This window comes from Sinocyclocheilus grahami, unplaced genomic scaffold (assembly GCF_001515645.1).
Source record: "Sinocyclocheilus grahami isolate Dianchi unplaced genomic scaffold, SAMN03320097.WGS_v1.1 scaffold28.1, whole genome shotgun sequence".
In the NCBI taxonomy this organism is placed as follows: Eukaryota; Metazoa; Chordata; class Actinopteri; order Cypriniformes; family Cyprinidae; genus Sinocyclocheilus; species Sinocyclocheilus grahami.
Window position 1 is genome coordinate 82,245 of NW_015505207.1, and position 21,176 is coordinate 103,420.

General features: G+C 36.9%; 5 protein-coding genes across 7 annotated transcripts; all 5 read right to left on the reverse strand.

The window, feature by feature from the left end:
- Nucleotides 1–5,811: 5,811 nt before the first annotated feature.
- Nucleotides 5,812–6,975, reverse strand: LOC107568769 (gamma-crystallin M1). Its single transcript, XM_016254751.1, has 3 exons — nucleotides 6,905–6,975; nucleotides 6,279–6,530; nucleotides 5,812–6,133 (listed from the first exon to the last, which is right to left on the reverse strand). Exons 1-3 carry the CDS (start codon nucleotides 6,911–6,913, stop codon nucleotides 5,858–5,860), a joined length of 537 nt encoding a protein of 178 aa, XP_016110237.1. The 5' UTR covers nucleotides 6,914–6,975; the 3' UTR covers nucleotides 5,812–5,857.
- A 5,193-nt stretch (nucleotides 6,976–12,168) lies between these two features.
- On the reverse strand, nucleotides 12,169–13,081 carry LOC107568779 (gamma-crystallin M1). Its single transcript, XM_016254761.1, has 3 exons — nucleotides 13,007–13,081; nucleotides 12,592–12,843; nucleotides 12,169–12,488 (listed from the first exon to the last, which is right to left on the reverse strand). Exons 1-3 carry the CDS (start codon nucleotides 13,013–13,015, stop codon nucleotides 12,213–12,215), a joined length of 537 nt encoding a protein of 178 aa, XP_016110247.1. The 5' UTR covers nucleotides 13,016–13,081; the 3' UTR covers nucleotides 12,169–12,212.
- Nucleotides 13,082–14,176: 1,095 nt separating this feature from the next.
- Nucleotides 14,177–16,366, reverse strand: LOC107568805 (gamma-crystallin M2-like). 3 transcript variants are annotated; one of them, XM_016254798.1, is made up of 5 exons: nucleotides 16,192–16,366; nucleotides 15,220–15,314; nucleotides 15,027–15,085; nucleotides 14,648–14,890; nucleotides 14,177–14,547 (listed from the first exon to the last, which is right to left on the reverse strand). In XM_016254798.1, the coding sequence occupies exons 3-5, from the start codon at nucleotides 15,033–15,035 to the stop codon at nucleotides 14,275–14,277; spliced, it is 525 nt and encodes a 174-aa protein (XP_016110284.1). In that variant the 5' UTR covers nucleotides 15,036–15,085; nucleotides 15,220–15,314; nucleotides 16,192–16,366; the 3' UTR covers nucleotides 14,177–14,274. The 3 variants fall into 3 exon arrangements, with proteins under 3 accessions (XP_016110284.1, XP_016110291.1, XP_016110298.1); XM_016254805.1 differs by lacking the exon at nucleotides 15,220–15,314; XM_016254812.1 differs by lacking the exon at nucleotides 16,192–16,366 and having other exon boundaries at nucleotides 15,241–15,266.
- A 411-nt stretch (nucleotides 16,367–16,777) lies between these two features.
- crygm6 (crystallin, gamma M6) lies at nucleotides 16,778–17,711 on the reverse strand. The gene is made up of 3 exons (XM_016254773.1): nucleotides 17,614–17,711; nucleotides 17,276–17,518; nucleotides 16,778–17,106 (listed from the first exon to the last, which is right to left on the reverse strand). The coding sequence occupies exons 1-3, from the start codon at nucleotides 17,626–17,628 to the stop codon at nucleotides 16,831–16,833; spliced, it is 534 nt and encodes a 177-aa protein (XP_016110259.1). The 5' UTR covers nucleotides 17,629–17,711; the 3' UTR covers nucleotides 16,778–16,830.
- A 1,585-nt stretch (nucleotides 17,712–19,296) lies between these two features.
- On the reverse strand, nucleotides 19,297–20,416 carry LOC107568754 (gamma-crystallin 2-like). The gene is made up of 3 exons (XM_016254750.1): nucleotides 20,402–20,416; nucleotides 20,021–20,269; nucleotides 19,297–19,860 (listed from the first exon to the last, which is right to left on the reverse strand). Exons 1-3 carry the CDS (start codon nucleotides 20,408–20,410, stop codon nucleotides 19,579–19,581), a joined length of 540 nt encoding a protein of 179 aa, XP_016110236.1. The 5' UTR covers nucleotides 20,411–20,416; the 3' UTR covers nucleotides 19,297–19,578.
- Between the last annotated feature and the right edge of the window lie 760 nt (nucleotides 20,417–21,176).

Genomic DNA, 21,176 nt, shown 5'->3' on the forward strand with positions numbered 1-21,176 from the left:
CTTAGCTGGTCCAGTGTGTGGTGTGATTGGTTAGCTGGGCCAGTGTGTGATGTGATTGGTTAGCTGGGCCAGTGTGTGCTGTGATTGGTTAGCCTGGCCAGTGTGTGCTGTGATTGGTTAGCCCGGCCAGTGTGTGCTGTGATTGGTTAGCCAGGCCAGTGTGTGCTATGATTGGTTAGCCGGGCCAGTGTGTGTTACATACAATATACTGTATTAGAACTGCATCGCATATACTCATTTAATTAAATCATAGCGGTTGTGAATTCACAATTATGCTTAATAATGATTTTTAAATGGGTTTAATATATCATGCAGCCTTGGGTCTAATAATGTGTTTTATGGATTCTCGTTCGTGAAATGCGCCACTTCCGGTATTTTGCCGGTTAGTCGACGCAGCAAAATGAAGTCGAGGATTTAAAAAAAAAAATCGAATAGTCGAATAAAATCGACGAATCGCGACAGCCCTAAATATTATATTATAATATTATATATGCAGTATTATACAAAAAACTATGTATTGTATTTATAAATGAGGACATTCATAAATGTCGTGTAATGGAGGTTTTCATAGCTTTGATAAGTGAAAGTGAAAAGTGAGGTGACTTACTCGGAATTAGTGCTCTGCCTTTATCCCATCCAAAGTGCACACACACAGCAGTGAACACACACCCGGAGCAGTGGGTGTGATTCGCTTGATTCGCTTAATATTGTCTACACACATATTTAACATTTCTGCACTCACACAGACACAAAATGCAAGACTGAAAATTGAGTAGCCTAAATAAAAGTAAACTATGAATATATTACCCTAGAAAGTGCTGCCCTACCACAATTTCTGATTGCCCCCCCAGTCCAGCGAGCCTAGTACCGGGCCTGCCCTGAAGGAGTGTATTTGGCACAGAAACAGTAAACATTGGTCATGTTTAGCATGACAATCCAACTCAACTTTTTAGCTGTGTAAATATGTCAGAATGCATGAAGTAGCATTAGACAGCCCCTTTAAGTTTGGAATATGGAAATTTGTTTTCACATACAACAAAACTTTCTTCAAATAGGAGCGTTTCTAGACTTTTTTCAGTACCGGGGCACAGGCCCCCTCATCAAAAAGAAGTGTCCACGTATTTTGATACTCATTTTTCTGATACTTATTTTCTTGATGAGTCATGAACAATTCAGACATTTTTGTAAACCCGACTGACCAACTAAAACAAAAAAGTGATTTATTAATTTGGACTCGCTAGTTCTGATTCTAAGCAGCTAATAGTAAACATAGGCCTACATGATTTCTGAAATATTATCAGGGGAATTGATTCTCAGGTGAGAGAATCTGTTGTTAATCTCCATCAGACAAGGATTTATCAATAATATATTATGGGTGCTCAGCAGTATTTCGCTTGTGAAAAATTATATATTTTTTCTTAAGATTCATAAATAGATACTCATGCCAGCACAGACGTATATGACTGTCTTTCTTGAGACGCACACAAACAAAAATCTTTTGAAAAACATATCCATCTATATAAAAGTCAATTGGTTTCCACAAGTTGACACTTCAAAAAACCTAACCCAAGTGGATCAATTTCTTATTAAAGGGTTAGTTCACCCAAAAAATGAAAATTAGCCTGTGATTTACTCACCCTCAAGGCATATGACTTTCTTGAAAGTCTGTTTAGGTTAGCCTCAATATATTTAAATTGTCCTGGCACTTCCAAGTGTTATCATTGCAGTGGTGTATTTTTGTTCAACAGTCCAAAAGACGTCAAAGACGTCATAAAGACCTCCTGTATGCGTTTTTGTAAGAAAAATATCCATATTTCAAATGTAATAAGCACTTTTCTATCACTTCATCTAACTGTGGTACGTGGAAGCCGTTCAGGTGGATGACGTAGGACAGGGATGGGCAACTTTGATGGTGACGAGAGCCAGCACGGTACCATAAAATAACCGGGTATCTGTAGGATTTTTAAATCAAATTTAAGACCTTTAAAAACCTTTTTAAGACCGACCCTTCACATTTCAGCGTTTACACAATTTTTCAATTCAGTCAAAAGTATCAATTATTATATTAATTGAAACAATTATTATCATCAATCAATTATTATTTTAAATAGCATATACATATATCTTAGTATCTTATTTGTTTAGATTTTTATAATGCATTAGCTTTTGTCGAACCACTGGTTCACATTTTTAAAATATGTAGTAAAAATAGCAGATGGGCTCATTGAAAATGCAAATTCGTTCTCTGCCAGCAGGTTTCACTTTCGGAATGGCAGAATATAGAGGTTCCCCAGTAACCGCAGTACACAAAGCAGCGCAGTGCCTGACTTTGAAACGTGCAGCACTCATATTTATTCAGTGAAATCATAGCCTTTAGAAGTTTAATTGTCATATTAAGCTATATAGCAATTATTGTCTTTCCGTCCCCAAATTTAAGACCTCTTATAAATTAAGACCTTTTTAAATTTAAACAATTAAACTGAAGACCCATTTTAAGAACCCGCGGAAATCCTAAGAACATAGTTTAATGCAAACATTTCTGTCATGCATTTGGCAAAAAGCTTTTGTTCACTATGTATTTTACCTTTTAAATTTGAGGCAAGTGCAACTCTGGCGTCCCCGTTGTTTGTGAGCAGTGGTGTGATGGCAATTTAAATAAAAATACAGCTTTCCAAACAATCCAAACATATGGGTGTTCCCTTGAACTTGTTAAAAAGATATTCTGTTTACCATCTTGACTGAAAAATATTGTTTTCATGGTCAGGTATTCATTTATTATTTGCTAATGTTAGTGAATGTTTACGTTAGAGTGCACGTCATGAATTAGAAGTACAAACCGAGGATATGTAAAGAAAAATGTCGGAGGATTTCGATATAAGCCAAGAGTAGACAGATTTTCCTTTGCTAAAGTAAGGAAACTTTGCTTATCTCAGCATATCTCAGAGGCACGTGCACAACTCATACATCCTACGTCATACGCCGGAACGGCTTCCGTGTACGTCAGATACCGGAAGTGAGAGAAAAGTGTTTATTACGTTTGAAATATGGATATTTTTCTTACAAAAATGCATGGATTCGCTACAGGAGGCCTTTATTCACGCCCCGGAGTCGTGTGAGGCATGTTTTATTATGGATGCGCACGCTTTATTTGATGTCTTGTGGACTGCTTAACAGAAACACCCCCCCACTGCAATGATAACGCTTGGAATAGCCAGGACAATTTTTAATATAACTCCGATTGGATTCATCTGAAAAAATAAAGTAATATACACCTAGGATGACTCGAGGGTGAGTAAATCACAGGCTAATTTTCATTTTTGGGTGAACTAACCCTTTAAGTGAAAAGATTGTAGTGTGTCAGAAAAGTACTAATATTTTAAAGTTTTGAAACTGCAAACCATAGCTTTCAGCCAATGTCATACAAGCATTCATGAGATCACCATGACGCATGAAGCAAGTGTGCTGTCAAGTTCACGTAAGAGGTAACATAGAAGCACAGAGGACCATGGCTTCTCACATGAGCTTTACAAAGTGCTTCTATCATGCTTTACACTGTGCCGATGAAAACCAGTGTGAAATGTAAAAAACATGAAAATCATACAAAATGTGCAGTCTTCCTTGACAAAATGTGGTTGTTGCAACAACAAAGAAACACATTACATGTGAACAAATGTCAGGTCTATTAGTTTGTAAGACATAATAGAGATCTATTCCAGCATACCAGCATCTATTACAATATCAGATTTTTTGGTCCCGTCCATTTCACATCAATCTCAAATTTAAGTATGGTTGTCAATCCAACTTTGCAGAAATCCAGTGTGTAGCTAATAGCAATTAAAAATTGCAACAAAAATTGCTATAAAAGCAGGCAAAGAAAACTTCCTTTATAATCACTGCAATACTTCAGCACAAGCTTATTGAGCTCTGCGCTCTAGCAGAAATACCAGTTAAGATTAATTAAGATGTGTTTAATGACTGCATCGCCGCAAAAACATTGTAAATTTACACTTTTCACAGAGCGCTCACACCGATGTGCATGAGACCACACCACACTGCTGCCATCAGCTGTCATACTCATGAGAGGCAAAGTTGGAGTGGAATGAGCTTACTTTGATTTTAAGTAAAAAAAAATTAAATTATCACTATATACACAATATTCCCTAATTTTATATTGTCAGCAAATATTTGTAAAATGCAATAAATGGGGGGGGGCATTTGGAACCTGGATTCCTGTGCTGAAAATGCAAGTTCTTCACTTACACTTGAAGCAGGCGATCCACAGCGCGAAGTTGATGTATTTCCTCAGCGACCAGCACAGATCAGCTCTAGGCATGACGAAGCGGATATCGTCCTCTTTTGGAAGACCAAACAAAGTAGTTTCGCTTTCACAACGAAACACTACAGCGAGAATAAAAGTTACGCCTTCTTTCTTTGTGTGAACATTTGGGCGGTGTTTTGCAAATCTTCCCCCATCGTGACGTAGACATGTGGGGGCGTGTTAGAACGAGCCATTTTAGGTAGGCGACTTTTATAAAGAATATCTCTTTGGATTTGAGACTTTAGTCTTTGCAACTTTACAGATCTTCTTTATGCACCAAGAGCTTGTAACACTCCAAAGAGAAAGGAACAATTTAAATCGCATCATATGACCCCTTTAATAGTTAATAATTACATAGGATGATTATATGTTACGAAGCTTTGAATGAAGAAGAGGTAACACAGGTTACCATATTATTATCAAACAGACACGATCAAATGGTTAGGCACCACCTCAGAAAATATTTGGCTCTTTAATTACCATCATAATGACCAGCATTAAAATACAGTAGCGTAGTAGGCCTAACTATTCAGCTACAGCTCTGCACAGTTCAAAAACGAGGCAGTTTTATTCTTAATAAGAATATTGTTGTCAATACGTTTAAGGACATAAAAGTAGAGTGCAACGTGTTATTACTCTGAGCTACGCCCACTGGAGGGAAACATAATCGGTGACAGGAAACATTCATTATTTTAACCATGTCAAAGGATTATATCACCACCCTATGTGAACCTGAGAGGAGGAGATATAGGCTATTGAGAAACTCAATTTTATTGGTCTATGTCCGTACCCCTTTTTTCTTACCTTCCTTTTGTTGGAGAAATTATCCAACTGAATGGCCCAACGTGAAATACCCTGACATCTACAACTATTTGTATCCTTAAACACTCGTTTTTTGGGGTCGGCAGCTTATAAAAACGGAGTTCTGGGTTTTTTGTTTGTTTACTGTACACCTTGTCACACAGCAGCTTTTAGGCATTGTTCTGTTTTTGTTATAAGTCAGAAATGACAAGGAGGCAGTTTCCCGCAATACAAAGTCAATGGAGAGGGTTCGATTGCCCCCCCCCCCCCCCACCCCCCCCCCCCACACCCACCCACCCGCTGTGTGGGCGTGGCCTAAATGTGCTCTGTCTCTAAGTTAAACTACATAAAAAATAAAAAGATTGAAAATAAGTTGAAAAATAGATGTTCTGAAATTATTTGTCCTTTTGGATCTGACAGCAAACCTGTAACCCAGGAAAAGCACTGCTTCTTTTTCCAAATGTGAATGTCATTTACTTAAAGCTCTTAAACTAAAAGCACTGAAGCAAAAAATGGCCTGTTTAATTTTAAAGCTCAGAGAGAGGGTTGAAAACACTCATGCAAAACTAAATTATGAATTTATGAAATTATGAGTTCTTTATATGTTAAAAAAAGGTATTAAATCCTAGGGGAAAAAATAAAGTATTGAATTATTTTTTAAAAAATTAGCCAATAAAACTATAGACACCTAATTTAGTTCTGAAAATAACGCTTTATTTCCTTCTATATTCTAGCAGTTTAACACATATCAGTGATACGCCTCATGCTCATGAATCTCATGTTGCTGTATCCCATATCTCTGAAGCTCCTGTACTCTCCAGGTCTAAAGTAGACCATCCTGCCTCTGTACTGGGGCTGCTCATACATGAGCCAGTGGCCATCCATCACATGACAGGACTGGCAGTCAGACATACGGTAACGTTCCATGATGTTGTCACAGTCATCCATCAACTCATACATCTGTCCTCCGAAGTTGTCCCTCTCGTAGATCCTCATTCTGAAGGATCCTCTGTACTGTAAAACAAAGAAAGATTTATTAGAATATATATAATCATTATTTAGCAGTTTCTCTGCAATGCATGCATAGTATAGTATAATATAATAAAAAAGTGTGCATTACTAAATCTACACAACACTGTAAACAAAGTGAGAGCCATACTGGAGGAATCATGCGGCAGGATCTGATAGTGTCGAACATCATGCCCATGCTCATCATGCGCTGCATGTCATGGTACTCGCCCCTCCTCAGGAAGAACTGGTTCCCCATGTAGCTGTTGCGCTCATAGACCATGAAACAACCGCTCTCCACCCTGATTGAACCAATGCGGCTCAGGTAAGAGGAGATATCAGAGCAGTCACTCATGCAGTCATAGCTGCGCCCCTGGAAGTTCCTGTCCTCGTAGAAGATGACCTGTTGGTGGGATTGAAAATTCAGGAAAATTGCCTTTTAAATCTGAATTGCATCATGTTTTTATTAGCCATTAAAAGAGTTAAAGGGATAGTTCACCCAAAAATGAAAATTCCAAACGGTATCCATTGACTTCTAGTGTGGAAGAAAACACTATGGAAGTTAATGGCTACTGTCAGCTGTTACCAACATACTTCCTAATATCTTGTGTTCAACAGAAGAAACTTGTACAGGTTTGGAACAACTTGAGGGTAAGTAAATGATGACAGAATTTTCATTTTTGGCTGAACTATCCCTTTAAGCAAATTCAAACTGGATGCAATATGAACCTAAAGCTTTCAATGAAATATTAAGCATACTTATTTCAAACAAATTACCTTGCCCATGATGGTAGTGTGTTGTTTATCTCAGTGCTTCAGCTCGCTGTACCAGCTGTACTTTGATGGCCTTTGGTGGTGGTTTTTATACAAAAACCAGTGACCCACATTTTGTTGTTATTCAAATGTCAAAAGCTGATGATCAAGCAGTATGACTTCTGCTGAAGTGGTCCAGCAAACTGAAACAATAGTTTTTATCCATACATCTCTGGCAGCTTTACATGCATTGTATTTTACAGTATTGGCAAAACTATAGTCAAATCCAGAGCGAATGTTCTTTCAATATCACAAATGACATATTCACATGACAGAGATAAAATGTGATGGATAGTTTTCTCTATCTGATGCACTCCAACTTCAGACAAAACAAGTGCGCTACCAAATCACTAATTTATCAGAAATGTGCAACTGACAAAATTTCAGTGTCCTCGAATTTACTTTAAATAATTTCTTTAAATAATGCATGCTATTTTTTAATAAATGTGCTAAACTATTTATTTATTGTCACCTATTTAAATGATGCACTGGAAAATTCTGTGTCCTCCGTACTTGCATGCACATTGCTTGGCAAAAGTATTGAGTAATTCAATTTACCAGGTAGATGAGCATTAAATTAACCATGCAAAATTTAATTTTTTAAATAAATATAGATTTTAATCAAAAATAATAAATATGGTACTCAAACAACCGAATGATAATATTTAGCAATTAAGGATTTAGATCAGCATTTCTTAACGTGGGCCATTTGTCCATTTGTCTTGTCTTGTTGTCAGCCTCGGAACCCTTTTTTAACGACTGTGGTTGGAAGCTACACGCAAGTGTGTGGAGTAGGCTGTCAGAAAAAAATGGGGCATCCGTTTACTTGTGTTTGTTTATCGTCGGCGAGTCGGCGCGCCTATGATCTAGGCCTATGTGCTTTTAATGCGATGCATCATAAACAAATTACCCCCAGTATGTCTAAAATAAAAACAAAGTATATTTTACAGGGCTAATCAACGTGATTAATTTAATAATTATAAAATTATTATGGTCCTATTTACAGATACTGACTATCCTTTTTGTCAGTATCAAATTTAGGAATGATGTTACCATTAAATGTTTGAATACTAATACAATATATACTGTATACACACACACACACACACACACACAAGATTACAAATAACTTTTAATCAGGAAAATTATACTGTATTTGAGTAGGCTAATATCCTACATTATTACACAACTTTTACACAATTAGTTCCATCAAAGGGAGCACAAAAAATTCCATAACTTCAAAATGTGCTCAACTTATTGCAAGTCCATCATTATATCAACTGACAAACTGTAAAATATAACAATTGAATTAAGTAATCAAATGTAAAATAACACTGGATAGTCTGCGCTGTAGAGATGAATGCTTACAGTTAAAGTTACAAAAGTTATTCAGTCAAGAGCAGTGAGTGCTAAGAATACAAGTTCTTCATTGAAACTTGAAGCAGTCAGTCTCAAGTCTTCATTGTATATACGAAGTTCACACTGGACAGGATTGCCATCTCATTTCTTCTTTTCACTCTCATATAAAACCAATCTGATGAATTTAAAGTTCATGGGATCACATATAATATAAAATAAACACAATTATTTTAATCACTGTTTAACATAAAAGCCACTAAATATTACATATTTAAATGACATCATCTTTAAAATACACATACAAATAAATTTAATCATGACAGCATTAGAAGCAAAGTATTTGATAAGAAGAGTTCATGCCATTTTGAAAACTTGTATTGTTGAATAATTAATAAGAATGTTTGCTCATTGTTTGCTGACTGGCTGCTGTTTGTGATAAGCTACCTAATTAAAGTTTGAATGTCAAATTTCTAACCATTGCATTTGTTTGACACTTATAAATAATAAAAAATGTTCATCTTAATGACATTTCCTGCATTTGCTGTACTTCATGTATAATAAAAGTGTTCTAATTTGTTATAATATTTTTATAAACCAAAAGTAAAAAGTGAAAATAATTATGGCAAATTATCATGTGTAGTAGAGTGGTCCTCTGCAGACATCTACTAGTTATAATGGAAATTTCATGTCATTATTTTTATTTTATTTTTTAAAAGTGTTTGTTTTCCACCAGGTAGCAGAAATCGTCATCTAAAGCTTTGCAATTTTCAAAATCCCATACACTGGGTACTTCTTCTGAAAAAGTAATTACTTTGTAACTGTTAAAAGGTATGTTCTATATAGTATGAATGTGCGTAGTATGAATGTAATGCGAACACATTACATTTGTCATGTCATTGTCATGTGACCTACCAGAGTCAGTTGGCTGTGTCTGAAATCTTAGTCTGTTGATTTGTTGCCCTGTTGCTTCATCAGTCAATGACTTTGCCGGTAGCGTTTATGCACAAAAGCACCTCATTGAATTGATTTTAGATGCAGTGTAATGGTTTCAAAATATAGCAAACGTCTCAGGTTACTTATGTAACCATTGTTCCCTGAGTAGGGAAAGAGACACTGCGTCCTCTAGGGTTCGCTATGGGGAACGCCTCGTCGTGACCCGTGTCTGAAGCATACATTGAAAAAACACCAACACGTTGGCCGGCGACAGCCATGACATCACTACCGGTGTGACTATAGTATAAATAGGCGCCGGGAGCACACATCATCCACTTCTTCATCTGAAGCTTGTGTCCGCAGCATGGCAAGAAACCTAGAGGACGCTGTGTCTCGTTCCCTACTCAGGGAACCATGGTTACATAAGTAACCTGAGACGTTCCCTTTCATGGGAACTTCGAACTGTGTCCTCTAGGGGTTGCTATGGGGAAAGGTATACCCACGTCACCATGCTGAGGGGAGTGCATGCCAGAACCATGGCGAGCACTAAGTACCAACTCTACCATATTGCTATGGGAGTTGCCCCTGGGACGTTAGACGGCTGTCAGTGACATTATTCCATACGGCCAAAGGCCTAGTCTAGACTCCTGGGCCCGGGGTAGAGCTCAAGGCTTGAAATCAGGAATAGATTCCTTTAAGGGAATACAACCAAGAGCCTAGAATCATACTAGTCTTGGCTTGTCACACAGAGGCTACCGCACGTTTCTCTTTGTATGTGCTGAAGGAACTGTCTCAACAGACCCCTAGTAGCAACACCCTGTTAAAGTAGGTATCCAGAGGATACATAGGAGGAGTGGTGCCCAAGGCGGAACCGGGGTTTTAAACCACTCAGAAAGAGCACGAAGCTGTTGCGCGTAGCTCTTACCGTACAGGATTTTAGAAAAGTGGGCAAAGCATAATTTTCACACTTACCACTTATGTGGATTTTAGAAAGTGGGCAAAGCATAACGTGCACACTTACCACTTATGTGGATTTTAGAAAGTGGGCAAAGCATAACGTGCACACTTACCAGCTGTGTGGATTTTAGAAATACCGTTCTAGGGGTTCTCTTGGCACTCTGAAAGAGCAGCCCATAGATGGAAATAGCGCATCCCCCAAAACGCTATGTCTTGAGAAGTCATCAAGTCAATCTACTGCTATAATGCTGGAGTGGCTAGCAGTAAATCTGTAGCTGAGGGAGCAAACATCCAGCTCTCAATCGAGAGGGAGCTCAACCTACAGCATGTTCCAATGGTGGAACAGCTAGCAGTAATTTACTTAGCTGTGGGAGCAACACACCTAGTTCTCAGTCGAGAAAGGGGCTCGACCTACAGCATGTTCCAATGCTGGAACGGCTAGCAGTAGTTTACCTTGGCTGAGGGAGCACAAACCCAGCTCTCAACGAGAGGGGGCTCGACCTGAAGCATGATTGTAAAATCAGAAGGGTAAGCATACTGCAAGCCAGCCAAACACTCACATCAGGGAGGCAGAGGAAGGGCCTAATTCACCTGATGCTGCTGGTTCCTGGTGCTCTGGAGAAACAGAGAACTCAAACTTCTCATGTGAGAGGAGAACTCCGAATTCAGAGGAATAACGTTGCTCATTACTGGTAACCCTTTGATAAAAGGGGAGCACTGCTCAATACTACAACGAGGACAGCCCATGGAGCGAGGAATCCAACTCCTCAGAGAGGATTAACGCTCGAAAGAAACCACCATACTCACAGTAACCCTCAATGGTGAGGGGAGCGATGCTTCCAGAGTGTGTCGACAGAGACACACTAGTTGAGTGGAGCCCAAGGTACCGGGGTCTAAACCAACTCAGAGAAAGGGAACGAGATCAATAACGCGTAACCCTTACCATACAGTGCATACGTTTGATATGCTCGTTGGATGCAGTGACATCAAATGACGTGTGTCGCTGAAGTCGGGGGTTGATCAATCTGCCAAGAGTTCATGTTTAGTTAACATTTTAATAATGTTAAAATAATACTGTATTTTTTTTATATTTTTCTGTGTATACCCTTGGCAAAAGAAAAAAAGAAAGAAAAAGAAAAAGAAAAAAAAAGAAAGAAGAAATTCATTGAGTACATCACAAAAAGAATGCACCACCTAATTTACCTTAATCTTTTACATCAAACTAGATTCATGTACTATAACCAGGGTGCGAACTACGGGGGATCTCGGCTCCCCTTAATAAGACATGGGCTCCCCTGAAAACGTGATTTGTGAAATTTTGGGGGGTCTCAAAAAAACTGACAGATTTTGTTTATAGACTATTTGTTGTTTCACCTATCAATTTGTGTCGATAAAGTATAATAGGGTAATCCTGTATAGTGATTTATCCTATATAGCGCTTGCATAAAGCAAATAGTGCATACACTTGTAGCTGTTATGTATCTTTGTAAGTCATTGTAAGCCCTCATTCACACGCAAGCACACGAACCCCCCACCCACCCCCGTTATAAAAAAAACAAAAAACAAGTGGGATCCCCCAAAGTTCACGGTATAGTTCGAACACTGACTATAACTGTTTTCAAAACATCCTCATCTGAAAAGATTATAATTAAGTTGAAAAATGGGTGTTCTGAAATGGTTGGACCTAGTAAATCTGGCAGCAAACCTGTAAACCCAGGAAGAGCACTTCTTCTGTTTCCAAATGCAAATATGTTATGTATAGAAGCTCTTTAAGGCACTGAAGCAAAAAAATGGCTTGTTTAATTTTAAAGATCAGCGAGAGGGTGGAAAACACTCATGCAAAACTGTTTTTAGTCTAACAAATCTAAGTTACTTAATTAGACTATATGTAAAAAAAAAAAAAAAGTAATTAAATTTAGCAAAAAAAAAAGAAAATATTAAATAAAAAAAATAAAACCAATAAAACAAGACACCACAGCTAGTTCTGAAAATAACTCTTTATTTCCTTCTGTATTCTAGCAATTTAACACATATCAGTGATACGCCTCATGCTCATGAATCTCATGTTGCTGTATCCCATATCTCTGAAGCTCCTGTACTCTCCAGGTCTAAAGTAGACCATCCTGCCTCTGTACTGGGGCTGCTCATACATGAGCCAGTGGCCATCCATCACATGACAGGACTGGCAGTCAGACATACGGTAACGTTCCATGATGTTGTCACAGTCATCCATCAACTCATACATCTGTCCTCCGAAGTTGTCCCTCTCGTAGATCCTCATTCTGAAGGATCCTCTGTACTGTAAAAAATAAAGATTTATTAGAATATAATCATTATTTAGCAGTTTCTCGGCAATGCATGCATAGTATAGTATAATATCAAAAACAAAGTGAGAGCCATACTGGAGGAATCATGCGGCAGGATCTGATAGTGTCGAACATCATGCCCATGCTCATCATGCGCTGCATGTCATGGTACTCGCCCCTCCTCAGGAAGAACTGGTTCCCCATGTAGCTGTTGCGCTCATAGACCATGAAACAACCGCTCTCCACCCTGATTGAACCAATGCGGCTCAGGTAAGAGGAGATATCAGAGCAGTCACTCATGCAGTCATAGCTGCGCCCCTGGAAGTTCCTGTCCTCGTAGAAGATGACCTGTTGGTGGGATTGAAAATTCAGGTGATTTAAAAAAAAATTGCCTTTTAGATCTGAATTGAATTGAATCATGTTTGTCTTTAGTCTTTAAATAAAAACTGGATGCAATATGAACTTAAAGCTTTCTATGAAATATTAAGCATACTTATTTCAAACAAATTACCTTGCCCATGATGGTAGTGTGTTGTTTATCTCAGTGCTTCAGCTCACTGTACCAGCTGTACTTTGATGGCCTTTGGTGGTGGTTTTTATAGAAAAACCAGGGGCCTACATTTTGTTGTTATTCAAATGCCAGAAGCTGATGATCAAGCAGTATGACTTCTGCTGAAGTGGTCCAGTAAACTGAAACAATAGTTTTTATCCATACATCTCTGGCAGCTGTTTGTGCATTGTCTTTTACAGTATTGGCAAGACTATAGTCAAATCCAGAGCGAATGTTCTTTCAATATCACAAGTGACATCTTCATGCAAAGTATACTGTAACTGTAACTGTCTCATTCAAACGCATAACTTTCGGTGCATGTGACTCCAACTAGAGACATAACAAGTGTGCTACAAAATCATAAAATCATTTTCAGAAATGTGTAACTGCATTTGCAGTTTCTTGTAATTATGCATGTGCTATTTTTCATTGTGCTAAATATTTTATTTATTGTCACATATTTAAATGTTGCACTGGAAAATTCTATTTTCTGTTTCCTCCAAACCTACATGCACATTACAAGCATGATTGCTACTGCAGGGATTAATTCAGTTTACCTGGTACATAAGCATTAAATTAAGCATGCAAAATGGTATTTTTTGTCCTTTTAAAATAATACGTTTTATGAAAATAATGAATATTATTATCGGACATCTGAAAAACAGTATTTAGCAATTAAGGTTAGAGATGTTTGAAATGGTTTTATCCATTATTTATATACCTCAATAATAATAATAATAATAATAATAATCAACATTGTGTTTTCTTTCACCTAGTGCAAGCATTTGATATATTATTTAAAATACAATCTCATTTTGTCATTTTCATGCTTCATCTGTTTGACAACAGAATCTCACAGACCTGTAATCTATTTTGCTTATCCAGGTAAATATTTTCCTGTACAATTTCTATGTCTTGCTATATGCTATATTGACATAAATGCAGTTTTGTATTGTTATTATTGCTTTTTGTTAAGATTTGTAAACAAACATTTTTTTATCAAAGTGAGAAGGTGAAAAAAGCCAATTCATTCTGTTATAAGAGACTGATTTAGTGCTGAGAATTCAGTAAAATCCAAGTACTTTATTATTACAAATATCATTTTATTTTTATCTCTTTGTTTGTTTTTTATGTCCAGGCACAAGAAGTGAAAAATCTAAATGTTCATGAACAGTTATGCTTATAAACAGGAAATGAGCAGTTCATATAAATAAGTGCAAACAGAATGGCTAATAATCAGTGACTCGTCTGAAGGAGCCCACAATGGCACAGGTAGCACACCAGTCTCGGTATCTCCTGTATTCCCCAGGTTTCAGGAAGTACTGCCTCCCTCTGTAGTTGGGATATTCATAGAAGATCCAGTAGCCATTCATCACATTACAGGAGTACACATGTCGATGGTGGAAACGATCAGACACACAGGGGCAGTCGTCTGTGAATTCCATCATATGACCTCCATAGTCAGCCTTCTCATAGGTCCTCAGTCTGTATGGTCCCCTGTACTGTTGACGTCAAGACACAAATTAATGATTCAGTACACTGGTGTCAAAGAAACCATAATATAAGTATCTCCACAAAAGGAGCACATTCAATGAAGCTCACCGTTGGAATCAGGCGACAGGATCGAATCCAACTACTGAAGCCCATCCATCTCTGGTAGTCAGAATACTCGCCTCGCTTCATAAAATATTGGTGTCCCATATAATTTGGACGTTCATAGATCATGAAACAGCCACTCTCTACTCTGATGGAGTTGCAGCGACTAAAGTAAGTGTGCAGGTCTGTGCAGTCGTTACTGCACTCATGACTACGACCTTGAAAATGTTTGTCCTCGTAAAAAACAATCTGAAAAAGCCAACAAAATCAACACTTTGTTTTAGTGCAGAGATTAGGAGAATAATCCATCAGCGTCAAAGCTTAGCATACATAGGGAAGGTGCAATTCAATGTAAATGTCATGAAAGTGGTGCCAAAAATCCTACCTTGCCCATGGTCTCCGTTGGAGAGATTCCATATGCTTCCCAAGCTTTTTATACTGCCTCTTGACAAACAAAGTATTGTTATTCAAATTAATACAGGAATATGTCAGAGTACTGGCACATGTTTACCTTTTTGTTAGAGCACAATATTGGGTTTAAAAATATGGATTTTACTTGAAAAAGGATATATAATTACATGTTTGGTGTTTTCTCTTACATGGTCCAGGGAAAGGACTGGTATGGCACCCACACATTCACAGCACAATGCACACAGAACATTATGGAACATCCCTTTGCATTAAAGAAGTTGTTCAACAGAGGGAGCCGTTACTGAGATTCCATACTCAACAGTATTGTCAACTGCATTGACATGCTGAATTTTGCAATAAATTCTTACATATGAAAAAGAGAATTTAAAAAGAAAAGTCCTATTCATCAATTCAGAGTTAAGTCAGCTGTGTTTTGGGGATGTTACGTGAACATTGCCTCTGATATTCAAATGTCAACCTTTGATGTGCTTCATGCTCTAAAAACCATAGATATTTGTTTGTAAAAGCAAGAAGCTAAAGACCCAGTAAAATGCCCACATACAGTTTTTACTATTTTGTGGCATGTAAAAGAAATGTTTTGTTTATCTATATGAAAGCAAAAGCAGAAGTTTTCACTGTACAGCAAGTTTGTCCAAAATGTTTCTTTAACATGGACATACATATTATTTATATGCTTTTTGTAAATGTCTTGTGCGTGTAGATATAAATAGCCTTAATATTTAAAGTGGCAAAAATACTACAGTAAAACGTTTAAAATGGAAAATAATGAAATCAATACAACCATCTTTTATAAGAAGGCCTCTTACTGCAGATACACCAAAAAACCAAGCAAGCAGTATTTAATTTAATGTTTTTGTGATATCATGAAGCATTATATGACTCTGTGTGTGCAAATAGTTTTTTTTAAATCTTAAAACATGTAGTATTTTAGGAAGAAAAATTACTACTTCATCGCAAAGCCATACATGGGTGAATACAGATAAAGTAGAGCACTATCTTAAAGTACTACTAAAGTAGAGTCATCTATCAAGTTCTATTAGCAAAGAAACAACAGCCATGACAAAAGATCAGAAATTTACCTGTATCCATCCAATTAATACCACAACATAATTACTTACTTTAACTATAAATCCAAATGACCTAAGATCGATTTTGTCTTCTTATTCAGTCGTCTTCAAATTATGAAGTTGCGTGTCCATCACTGAATATGGAGCTATAACTTATAGCTTGTATTTTCACTTTTTCTTGTAATTTGGTATTGGATTGTCACTTTGTACCACTAAAACATGCATGTGGATTAAAAACATCCTCAAATTTCTCTGAGGTCAATGTGCCTTTAAATAGCGGGGCTGCTTTTGTTTTTGACAGTCATAGTAGAGAGAGATTTAACTACAATTAGGGCAGTTAATCCAGATTGAGCCCTGGATTGTTTAGCCAAAAGCATAAACTGTGTGAGAGACAGTTCGCTCTCAGTTTTGCTTTACCAATGAATGTTTTCCAGTCTGGTAACCAGATTTGCAATAGAAAATGTCACTGATAGGTCAATTAAATGTGGAACAAATAGTTCTTTATTCTAATAATAAATAGACTTTTTCTGTTATTAATTTCACATGAGAACACTAGAACAAAAATAAGAACCTGACTTTCTGTTATTAATTTCACATAAAAACACTAGAACAGAATTAATAATCAGACAAGCAAAAGTTTCAGTCAAGAGATTTTATTTAGTGCATATGTTGTTGCACAATTGATGTTGTCTAGTTGAAAGAGGTTATTCTCCTGAGGGACCCGATTCTTGGGGCCATTCCTCCCCAGTCGCTGTACTTCTTGTATTCACCTGGTCCAAGGTAGTACATTCGTCCCCTGTAGTTGGGCTGCTCATACAGAAGCCAGTGACCGTCCATCACGTGACAGGAATGGATGTCAGATGTATGGAAGCGGTCCATGATGTTAGGGCAGTCTTCCGTGACTTCTACCATCTGACCTCCCATATCAGCCCGGTCATATAGCCTCATTCTGTAGTTACCAGCATACTGCAAGAAAACATGGATTTGGGATATATTTAATCAACACATTTATTATTTCAAAGAATATCAAAGGTGTGTTTCTGAAGTCTAAAGCATTATATTCCTTTGATCTGATGAACTAGAGCATGGCTGTTTTTTAACAATGTTTATTTGCTGATTCCCATAAATCACTTACCATGGGGATCATCCGGCATGATCTGATACAGTTACTGAAGCCAATCATGCGCTGACAGTCAGAATACTCGCCCTTCCGCAGGAAGTACTGCTGTCCCATATAATTTGGGTGCTCATACACCATGAAGCACCCACTCTCTACCCTGATTGAGTTGCATTGGGTAAAATAAGGGTGCAGGTCTGCACAGTCACTGCTGCACTCATGGTATCGGCCCTGAAAGTTCCTGTCCTCGTAGAAGATGATCTGTTAAAGATAAATGGTATAATAAATCTACTATACAATATATGAAATAATGTGAACTTGCAGATTAGTCTATGGGAGTGAGAGATGCCATTTACCTTTCCGATAGTCATGTTGGCATTTAGCAGAGCTACTGCTTGACACTGGCATCCAGTTTATCACAGTCTTTTATAAAACCTAGAAGCTGCTCTGTGATTGCACAGCATAAAGTATTGTCATTCAAATAAATCTAGCCCAGGGAGAAAGTAATAGGGGCTAGAATCAGGGGGTCAATGAAACAATCTGATTATGTTTGGCTTGTCCCTGGTGCAGTTTTTCCATATTCATCAAAATGCCCCATCCTGCTTGCAGAAGCTTCAGTCTGACTGCAATCAGCACAAAAAATCAATGCAAAAGCAAAAGGTCTTGAATCAGTTGAGTAATGGATGGTTCATTTAAGTCTGGATAAAGCTGCAATATTATTATATGATTCATCTTATATAATGACCGAACTGAAAATACCAATAAATTAACATGAAAGTGGAACATGAAATAAAAAAGAAAACATTGCGCTCATTTATAAGCAGTAGTATTTAATTAGTCTGCTGTAAGTATAGAAACACAGTTACATTATGAATAATATACTGTAAAATGTTATATAAAACATTCTATGAGTCAAAAATGTATAAACATTTATTTCTGAGATAACATATAAGAGCGTTTGAAGCATAAAGGCTTCATACTGTAAGTTGTCATTCAACATGGCAGACCTATGTTAAGTAATAGAAGCAAATAATTTTAAGTTTGGTGTGTGTGTGTGAGTTTACAACAGTGTTTATTACATTAAAAAATAAGCAAATATATTTTTTAAAACTGCTAAGCAGCCTGCATGAATGTTAATTCGAGTTATCAATGATTCGTTTGATGGAACCCACATGGGCACTCAAGCCTCCCCATTCAGTGAATCTTGTGTATTCTCCAGGCCTCATGAGGTACATCCTGCCTTTGTAGTTGAACTGTTCAAAGAAGAGCCAGTTTCCACCAATCACCTTGCAGGAGAATATGTGGTTTGTTTGGAACATGTCTGTGACATTTGGACAGTTCTCCACTAGAGCCATCATTTGACCTCCATACTCCATTCTCTCAAACAGTTTCACCTCATGAGAAGATCGCTGTGTCTGGTAGAGAGAAGAACAAAACATTTCTAAATCAACTACTATCTTAATACTATCTCATTTTTCACTCATTTCTGACATTTAAAATATTGGTTAGAGTGATAAAAAAGTTAACTTTTTCATTACTTCCAATGTAGCTTACTCAAGCATATAGTATAATCACCATGGCCATAGGAATTTCATGGCAGGAGCAGACGCAGTCATTTTTGCCCAACCAGCTTTCAAAGTCTGGGTACTCTCCTTTACGGACCAAGAATTGCTGGCCTTGCGGGGGGGGGGGGGGGGGGGGGGGGGGGGGGCAATGAAACAATCTGATTATGTTTGGCTTGGCCCTGGTGCAGTTTTTCCATATTCATCAAAATGCCCCATCCTGCTTGCAGAAGCTTCAGTCTGACTGCAATCAGCACAATAAATCAATGCAAAAGCAACAGGTCTTATACTGAATCAGTTGAGTAATGGATGGTTCATTTAAGTCTGGATAAAGCTGCAATATTATTATATGATTCATCTTATATAATGACCGAACTGAAAATACCAATAAATTAACATGAAAGTGGAACATGAAATAAAAAAGAAAACATTGCGCTCATTTATAAGCAGTAGTATTTAATTAGTCTGCTGTAAGTATAGAAACACAGTTACATTATGAATAATATACTGTAAAATGTTATATAAAACATTCTATGAGTCAAAAATGTATAAACATTTATTTCTGAGATAACATATAAGAGCGTTTGAAGCATAAAGGCTTCATACTGTAAGTTGTCATTCAACATGGCAGACCTATGTTAAGTAATAGAAGCAAATAATTTTAAGTTTGGTGTGTGTGTGTGAGTTTACAACAGTGTTTATTACATTAAAAAATAAGCAAATATATTTTTTAAAACTGCTAAGCAGCCTGCATGAATGTTAATTCGAGTTATCAATGATTCGTTTGATGGAACCCACATGGGCACTCAAGCCTCCCCATTCAGTGAATCTTGTGTATTCTCCAGGCCTCATGAGGTACATCCTGCCTTTGTAGTTGAACTGTTCAAAGAAGAGCCAGTTTCCACCAATCACCTTGCAGGAGAATATGTGGTTTGTTTGGAACATGTCTGTGACATTTGGACAGTTCTCCACTAGAGCCATCATTTGACCTCCATACTCCATTCTCTCAAACAGTTTCACCTCATGAGAAGATCGCTGTGTCTGGTAGAGAGAAGAACAAAACATTTCTAAATCAACTACTATCTTAATACTATCTCATTTTTCACTCATTTCTGACATTTAAAATATTGGTTAGAGTGATAAAAAAGTTAACTTTTTCATTACTTCCAATGTAGCTTACTCAAGCATATAGTATAATCACCATGGCCATAGGAATTTCATGGCAGGAGCAGACGCAGTCATTTTTGCCCAACCAGCTTTCAAAGTCTGGGTACTCTCCTTTACGGACCAAGAATTGCTGGCCTTTGTAATGTAGTTGTGCATAGATCATGAAGCATCCACTCCCCACCATGATGGAGTTACAGCAGCCAAGATAGCAGAGCATATCTGCACAATCACCATTGCATTCATCCCGATGACCCTCAAAATTCTTGTTTTCATAGAAAATTATCTGTTAAAAAAAGAGAGAGAAGACAGTCCATATGCATGCACAGTTTACAGGAAAACCAGTGTAAATATCTTGAATATAAGGTAAACTATATTTTTATATGACTTTCTCACTTTCCTTACAGTATTGATTTACCTTCACCATTTTCGACAGCAGTTGTGCCATGTGAGTGTGACGCTCTATGGTATATATATACACATGAAGTGTCGACACTGTATGTGTCATTCATATTATAATTACACACACAAAAATGCTTTTTTGCCATTTGGTTTAAAAAAGTTTTGTTATAATTATTTTGTTAAAAATATTGTCAGTACTGCCATTTTGTGAATGAATGCAGTAAAAACAAAAAAGAAAAAAAATTGAGGCTGTGATCACATAATGAATAGATGAAACGCAATACCCAATATCCAATAAGTCATGATAAATTGCTTGTAAGTTCCATGTAAGACTTGTCATGTGATATTAACATAAATATGTGAATTTACAATAGCCAGTTGTGTGGAAATGATAAAAAAACACATTAATATAAAATGATTACTTAAAAATTATAGAAATTATGAATATGTTAAATGTAAGTGTATGCATTTATATGTATGTGTGTATTTATTAATTAATTCACGTTATTAATTAATTTAATTAATATTTATGGTATTATTTCTTTTGGATACATTATATTACATGATATGCACACACACACACACACACACACACACACACACATATATATATATATATATATATAAACTGTATTTTGACTATATAATATATTTAATATATTCTGTATATACTTTACACTCTAATAAATATGTTTTATTACTCTTTAATCCATAGCCATTTTTTATTCACTTACAACAGGGTTTACCTGAACCAAACTTTGTCTAAGTTGAACCCCATATTTACATGGTTA